The 8,657-nt window shown below is 37.2% G+C and overlaps 1 protein-coding gene across 2 annotated transcripts; it reads left to right on the forward strand.

Annotated features, from left to right (window-relative positions):
- The first annotated feature begins 663 nt into the window (after positions 1-663).
- On the forward strand, positions 664-6,760 carry LOC107757486 (antithrombin-III-like). 2 transcript variants are annotated; one of them, XM_016574967.1, is made up of 8 exons: positions 664-798; positions 1,272-1,688; positions 1,767-1,982; positions 2,061-2,198; positions 5,349-5,567; positions 5,654-5,828; positions 6,058-6,122; positions 6,243-6,760. In XM_016574967.1, exons 2-8 carry the CDS (start codon positions 1,329-1,331, stop codon positions 6,420-6,422), a joined length of 1,353 nt encoding a protein of 450 aa, XP_016430453.1. In that variant the 5' UTR covers positions 664-798; positions 1,272-1,328; the 3' UTR covers positions 6,423-6,760. The 2 variants fall into 2 exon arrangements, with proteins under 2 accessions (XP_016430453.1, XP_016430452.1); XM_016574966.1 differs by having other exon boundaries at positions 1,328-1,688.
- The last annotated feature ends 1,897 nt before the right edge of the window (positions 6,761-8,657 follow it).

The following is an 8,657-nucleotide window of genomic DNA, read 5'->3' on the forward strand; positions in this document are numbered from 1 at the left end:
GATGGGGTGTTGCATTGTGGTCTTTTCACCATGATTCCTAACATCAGGATATATAATTGTTTTTGATGATTTCTCCCATGTTATCTCATGATAGACTGCTTAAATTAAGGTTCACTTTAACTTCAACCTGAATAAGAAAATAAATGTTTGTATATTATACTCCATTAAGGAATGTTTAGTATATTTCTCCAATGTGGATGTAGTTGTAATACCTTTTTTCACTTTGTACAAGAATTCACTATGTGAAATTTTGGATTGCATTTTTGTATAATACAATTGCTTTAATTCTTTGAGAGGGCAGGGGGTATTACTAACTGGATTTTTGAATTAGATATTGAAAAACTTGAAAATATTATTTAATAAGAAATGTATTTTATGTGCAGCAGCAGCAGTGATTCTGGCATGGATTATGATTAAATGATATTGTAAACCATTTTCCTCTCTGGTCTTTTGAACAAATTCATGCACTTTTATGCAACAACCATTAACACTGAACAAAAGAATCTTTAATAACAATAACTGATAACAAACAAAATAGTTTCACCTCTTTTTAACAATGTTTTGAACAGATTCCCCATTATAGGTCAAATTTGCTTTGCTTGTGGCTAACCTAACAAAATGAATCAATAGCACAAAGGTTGTCCCGAGTAGATTTTCATCTCTAGTCACTCCAGTGCTCTTAAGGGCACTGACCTATCCAGAGAAGTGTTTTCTTCACTTTGCTCCTTACTTTAGTACAACATAAACTGGTCTTTAGCCCCAAAACTGGTCTTTAACAAGGAAATACGACAACGTCAGGTACGTGAAAAATGTTTAAATGCATTGAATATCCTGATCCAGAAAGCAGTTTTGTTGAAACAGTTGTACAAGCATTTTCGTGGGGTTAAAATTTTATTTAATTTACTTTTCACCTCAATTAGACACGATCCTAGTATAAAGTGGATCTTTATAAGTCAATCAACCATTGGTAGTGACATTTAATTCAGATTAATTTGTGACTAGCAGTGTATGATTAATAAAGTAAAAATTGCCGAAATTGACTCAGCTATGGTAATTTAAACTTCAAATGGAGTAACTTTGTAACCACTCTGGATTTTAAAGTGAAAGCTGTTAACTATATTTCTTTGTAGTAAAGTAGTGTTATGGAAAAGTTTGCTCTTTGCTAACTGTTTTGTCTAATTAAAGTACAAATTAAAAAAAAAAAAAAAAACCTCTTCCCAATTCACTACAGACATTGTATCGCATGATTCCATGACTTGTCTGACCACCAGAATTTGCACTGAACTGCTTTTCCTGGGCTGGTTTCCCATTTCCCAATCTTGGGCAGGATGAAGTTGTTGGTATGTACGTGGGCTTTGTGGGTACTCGCCCTCTGTTCAGTCCAGGCAGCCAAAGATATCTGCAATGCAAAGCCCAAAGATCTACCTTTGGAGCCAATGTGCATCTACCGCAGCCCGGATTCTGAAACACATCCAACTGAAAAACCAGAGAAGATCCCAGCTGGCACCAACCCTCGAGTGTGGGAATTGTCCAAAGCCAACAGCCGCTTCGCCCTCTCGTTTTTCAAGCAGCTTGCCGAGGGAAAGTCCAACGATGAAAACATCTTTCTGTCGCCAATTAGTATCTCAACAGCTTTCGCCATGACGAAGCTAGGGGCTTGTAACACCACACTGGAGCAGCTCATGAAAGTAAGGTCAAATAATTGTAACTCCAAATAAGGATCGATTATTTAGCAGGTCAATAACTTCTATATTCTTCACATGTAGGTGTTTCAGTTCGATACGATAAAGGAGAAGACCTCAGACCAGGTCCATTTCTTCTTCGCCAAGCTGAACTGTCGACTATACCGCAAAAAGCACGAGACAATAGAACTGATCTCTGCAAACCGTTTGTTTGGAGACAAATCTATGCTTTTTAATGAGTCCTACCAGCACATCAGTGAGATGGTCTACGGAGCCAAGTTGCTGCCTCTCGATTTTAAGGTTACATTGGCATAAGTGTCTAAATGTAGCGCATCTGATCCTTGACCCTGTACTAAACATTCAAGTTTCGTCCTCCAGGGGAAACCGGAAGTTTCGAGGATGACGATAAATGAATGGATAGCCAACAAGACTGAGAACCGGATAAAAGACACCCTGCCAGAAGGCTCAATAGACTCCAACACCATATTAGTCTTGGTGAACGCAATCTACTTCAAAGTAAGTGAGGACGCAGAGAGATACTTGTAATTAAGACGCAATTTTTCGGGGTGTCCACCTTCCAGCAGAGTTTAGCTCCAACACCAATTAAACACACCTGCTAATCAAGGTCCAGTAGCGAACTATGACTCTTAGTGTTTACACAACACTATTTTCAACTAAAAACAGAAAACTTTTTTGGCTGTTCCTTTACATGTCAGCTGCGATTTGAGGACCTGAAAATTCAAACGGGTTTCAAAGTGCATGTTTTTGAAAACGATGCCGTTAACGTCTCCATGTAAACTACGAAAATGCAAATTTGTGAAAACGGTGAAGTCATACGTGCATATTATTTGTTCAGTCTATAGAAAGAAGTCTTTGCGCATGCGCTAGTGTTCGACATCGCCAACTACTGGCCTGGCATGCATAATACAACTTTTTTCAGTCATTTTCACTGAATGTCGAACATTTCGACAATGTTGTCGTCTATATGCAAAACTTTTCAAAACACAAAGGAAAAACTTTTCCATTTTTAGCACATCAGTGATGTATAAACGTACCCTTAAACCTTAGCCTTCTCACCTTCTTTACTCATCCGGGCAGCTTACTATGTCCTCTTCTAGACAATTCCAGCTCTTAGAAAAGCAACAAGAAAAACAGCACGGAGAGAGTAACCATCAAAATAAAACAGCTCATTTAAGTAAAATGCAAATCCTCATTACAAATAATTGCATCATCACAAAATCGGTTTGTGCACTTCAGCAGAGTATGGTGACAACAAGCCGGGTTGCAAAACGTATGACAGACACCCCTCCTACCACACAAAACCAATAAAACAAAGTAAGCATTTAATAACACATTATGACAAGGCTCACAGCAATGCAAATTAGTGACAGACACTACAGCACCCTAGACAGTAGTGGTGTAACGGTACACAAAAATGATGGTTCGGTACGTACCCCGGTTTTGAAGTCATGGTATTTTCGGTAAGGGGGATTAAACATAAAATTGCTTCTTTTTTATTAAATAGTGGTTTACTGAACAAGTTGTGGTTCTGTCCTTAAATAAAGTCATTTTTAATTAACATTTTTTTAAAGATAAAAAATATCCATCTCAGCTAATGACGTATCCTATATAGGGAGCGCTACTTGCACATTACTATAATATTAAAGGTTACAATTAACAATAGAGCCCAAATTAAACTGTCATTTATTTTTAGATATAATAAACCCTCAAATTAAAAAGAAAATGCAATGTATGCATACATTAATTACAAATCTAATTATAAAATTATGTTTCTATTGCCATTCACTGTTGGTATATAGGCCTAATCATTTACACAGTGTCTGTTTTCATGGCAGATTAATTTAAATATACATTAAATAATTAAGACATGACTAGCAGGTTAAATAAAATATAAGGAATATATAGGCTAATATAGGGCATATGTTTAGAGAAATGCTCTTCTTTAGAGTTCATTTCTCTAGCGAGCTTTGGACACTGAATGACTTGCCTGAGGTAAATGAATTGCTGGCTGCATGACGTTATGTTTGCAAATTATTTTATTGAAGTCTTTCCGCAGTTGAAACACTTATTGAGCCATTACATGAGCCATGAAATGTTCATTCATGTTTATTTCGAGTTATAACCAGTAACGTTAGTAAAGAGGAAGAGATGATCACGCTCACTCACACTCCATGCTTTAACTGAAGCGCCTTTACAGTGATTTGTCCGCAACAATAAAAAAGCGCCAAAATGGCATTTATTTTTTGTATTTGCCGATAAAACTGACAGAATGTAAAGGATGAGACTTTGTTTCTTATCCAAAGTAACAAAACACAAACTTATATGTCATTATTGTGTAGAATTACAACAAATATGCACAAAGTTAGTAAATTTGCAGACTGACCACTAATACTGCCAATTGACTTTTCTTAAATAAAGCTAAACGTATATAAAACAGTTGCAGCAACGGCCAGAATAAAAACCATTGGCACGGCGGCCAGATATATTTTAATTAACTTACCCATTGATGATTTACTTAAAGACACGTGTAATTGCTGGGGCTGAAATGCCTCTCAAAAGCTTCAGTTTTCAGCACCAAATTAAGCTCTGGTGTATATCTTCCTTTTCCAATTAACTCCCAAATTTTCTTTAAAAAAGAATCTTGAAAACGACTATAAATCAGCAACAATGACCTCCTCCATAATGTTACTCGCGGCTTCCACCGTGAACAGCTTCATAATAGCGGAACTTGTCATAAAGTTAGTGATGTCAAACCCCACTAGGGGGAGATATGATTGATTCTGCTGTCATTTAAAATTAGTCTCTCATTAATTTACTATTGTTTGGCCATCTGTAATTTTATAGCTGGACCACCAATCACAGAGTTGGAAGCGTTAGGCGGGAGAATTCTAATATGGGTGTCTTTCATTTAACCTTCACATTCCAACAATCTGAATAGGCGGATTTGAAGGGATTATTTCCTCAGAAACAATTTATTTAGATGTCGATTGTCAAGTTATGAATTGCTAAAAAAAAAATTAGAACTGAATTGAATGACTTTTAAATATAATAATAATATTTAACCCTCTGGTGTTGTTTGGTCATTTTAGACTGAATTTTTTTTTTTTTTAAATCGCTACTTCATCGGAATGGTACAAAACTCTATGACTTTTATGCCAATCACTATGTGACCACAAAAAAATTTGTGGACTTGATTTGAAAAAGCTAAATGGTTGTTTAAAAAAATAGTCACACTTGTGCTGTTCGTGGTCAAAAATGACCGCTATTGGAAAGTAATGGAATATATGCAAAAAAAATTGAAAATACAGAGATTTTTTTTGTGTATAATCTACAAATCATTCACAATGCAGAAAAAAGTGCACAGCAATGAAGGGGTGACACTCCAAAATATCGAGTACAAAATAGACACACACACTTTTGACCGCAAACAACACAAGTCTGACCCCCAAATGAAAAATACCAGAGGGTTAAAAGTTTCATTCATTCTATTCATGTACAGTAGAAGACCTTGACAAATTCTTCAGGATCACTAGAAACTTCCAGGCAAAGTATGTTGGAGCTAAACTCTGGAAAGTGGTCCTCCAGGAGCAGGACTGAACTCCCCTGACTTGTGAACTCTGTTACAATCTGGTTTTTGTGTTCCAGGGTCAATGGAAACACAAATTTGATAAGCAAAATGTCATGAATTCAGACTTTCACGTTAGCGAGACCCATAAGTGTCAAGTGTCCATAATGTACCAAGAGAGGAAATTCCAGTATGCCAAAATCAGTGATGACAAGGTGAAGATCCTTGAATTGCCCTACAATGGTGCTGACATCACAATGGTGCTCATATTACCTTTTGAAGGTACAACCCTGTCGGAAGTAAGTTGATTATAAACAATAGACAAAATGTTCTCCTCAAAAATGTTCTCCTCTAGTCCTACCTAACAAAAATGTATCCAATTAAGGTGGTGGAAAACATGAACCTCAAGAAACTTGAGGGTTGGTTACAAGCCATGAAAGAGACCACAGTGTTCGTGCAGCTTCCTCGTTTCCGTATCGAGGACAACTTTAGCCTCAAAGAGCAGCTGATGAAAATGGGCCTTGAACAGCTTTTTAGTCCAGAAAATGCCAGTCTCCCAGGTATGAAAATAGCTATGTTGTTCCAAATTGTATGACTTTCTTCTGTAGAAGCTAAAAGCTTAATAAGACTAGGAATGTAGAGCACAAGTCGTATGGACTACTTCTATGAGATCTTGGCTTAATTACGATGAAATTTTGCTGTGTGGATTTGTGTTCATTGTTGGGGTGACATCTTGAGTTCTGATGAATCTGTACAATAATATTGTCACGACATGTTGTGTTGTGCTAGGGATAGTTGCCAATGACGGACCCAACTTGTACATCTCCAATGCCTACCATAAGGCCTTCCTTGAGGTAAAATACATTCAATATCGTTTGCAAACTCAAGCACCATGTTTTTATTATTAGTCTAACTGCATACTAAGACGGATTACACACTTTCTTAGCCAATGGTCTGGTTTTCCAATTTTTCAGGTGAATGAAGAAGGTAGCGAGGCTGCTGCCGCCACAGCGGTTGTTGCTACCGGACGTTCCTTAAACATCTACCGGGAGAATTTTGTTGCGGACCGACCCTTCCTTCTGCTTATCCGTGAATCCGGCATCAATGCCTTGATCTTTACCGGCCGAGTTGCAAATCCTTGTGGGAGCAGCTAATATGGATTGGATATGGATCCAACATGAAGACGACAGTTATTGATCGTCCTCACTTTTAACTTGACAAGGCGGCCTTGTTTCTTCATTATTGCTTAATAATGAACGTTGTCACAATATATTGTTTTCTCAGTAAACCAAGCAAGCACTGGAAACAAAGACATCAAGAGAAGCAAAGAGGATTTGAAACAGAAAGAAATAAAAGCAATATTTACAGGCACAGAGCAAGGATAAAAAAGGTTTATTTTTTCATATTAGAAATTTGGGTTTAGCAGTATCACACAATCTGGGCTTACATAATTGTACATTTAAAGAACATAATTAAAAATCCTTCACAGTTACACTGTGCAAAGTGCTTTATTTCTATTTAGAAGAATGGACTTGACACACTGCCAGCGAGGGAAAAAAACATAGTGGTTATTGTGAAAATGGCATTCACATTATTAATGATTCTGATTGCTGTACCATTTTAAATGTGAGAAGTCTCAAATTTTAAGTAATCATAAACTCAGATTAATTTCAAATAAGTAATTATACCTTAATCACCTACGAATATAATTTCTAAAATTTTAAATTTTAAACATTTACTTTTTCAATAAATATACTGGTTTGCTATTAAAATTAGAGTAATTGACTTCTAAGACAATAATGCTTATGTTTTGGAATTTGGACCTTTTTTAACAATAAAATACCTATTATATATTTTTTTTATTTCATGGATATGCAAAATAAAATATTTCCTGAAGTATGATTTCAATTAAAGTGATTCACATCTCATCCCAGATAGCAAAATTCCTGAGGCCCAGATCAGGCCCACACCTGACACTTTCATCTGGCCCACATACCACGTGGAATGATGGCACTTAGGCAGTCCGCTCCTGCTTGCCAGATTTGGGCCACAAGCAAGCCAAAGGAAGGCCCATTGTCAGCCATGAATAAACCAAATAAAGCAGAACTGGCCCAAATTTGGGCCACATCGATTTTAATTCTGGCCCAGATCCAACACCTTACAGGTGGCCGGCCAGGGCCGTCGCCCCCTCAATTAAGATGAGTGTGAAAATAGATTTTATTCATTAAATATAATTTTATTAAAAATACAGTTGCCAAATGCATAGGCTTTCTAGCATTAATATGATGCTACTATAGCAACAATTTAGGACAGTCCGTTTCACAAAGTCGCATTTTAATTGTTACATCTGACACACAAACTTCCCGCTCAAGCAGTTCAACTAAGAATGCAGCACTACTGAGTAAGCTAAAGGTATTATTTCCTGGATGTCAGATTTTCAGATTTGTTGCCTATGTGATTTTGTTTTATTCAATAGCTACTCTGCCATCTGTATTTGCTAAGTACCTTTTAGAAGGGTCATTCACTCACATCGCATTTTTCATTCCACTGCGGTACTTTTCCATTGTATTTCAAACTAACTTAAATGCACTACGGACGTCTTTGAATTTGTGTTTGAATGCTGCGCTCGTCTCAGGTCTTTATAGCAGCTTGTCGCACATAATACATTATTCTAAAACACGGCACTCAAGTTTAAAGAAATTCAGCTTCTAAAAACACGTCTCTAGACCTTGGGGTTTAAAAAAATAAATAAAAAAACTGACTGACCTGTCTCCCGACCAAAACACTATCTGAGGGAACAGTATTCTAATAGTAGTGAGCAGGTTTGTTTACGGTCCGTCAAATACGTGAATGGGCCACATATGTTTTTTTTTTTTTTACTTTGTGCTACGTCATCGCCCCCTTTCGCTATCTCAGCCGCCCCCTCATCAGTGCTGCGCTGGCTCTGATTCCGGCCCACATACTGTGAAGAATGATGGCACTTGGGCGGTCTACTCCTGTTTGCCAAATTTGGGCCACAAGCAAGCCAAAGGAAGGCCCAATGTCAGCCATGAATAAACCAAATAAAGAAGAACTGGCCCGAATTTGGGCCACATTGATTTTAATTCTGGCCCAGCTCCGGCCCACATACTGTGAAGAATAATAGCATTTGGGTGGACCACTCCTGTTTGCCAGATATGGGCCACAAGCAAGTCAAAGGAAGGCCTAATGTCAGCCATGAATAAACCAAATAAAGCAGAACTGGCCCAAATTTGGGCCACATCGATTTTAGGCCGTCGCCCCCTCAATTAAGATGAGTGTGAAAATAGATTTTATTCATTAAATATAATTTTATTAAAAATACAGTTGCCAAATGCATAGGCTTTCTAGCATTAATATGATGCTACTAT

This window comes from Sinocyclocheilus rhinocerous, unplaced genomic scaffold (assembly GCF_001515625.1).
Source record: "Sinocyclocheilus rhinocerous isolate Xijiao unplaced genomic scaffold, SAMN03320098_v1.1 scaffold2578, whole genome shotgun sequence".
Lineage (NCBI taxonomy): Eukaryota > Metazoa > Chordata > Actinopteri > Cypriniformes > Cyprinidae > Sinocyclocheilus > Sinocyclocheilus rhinocerous.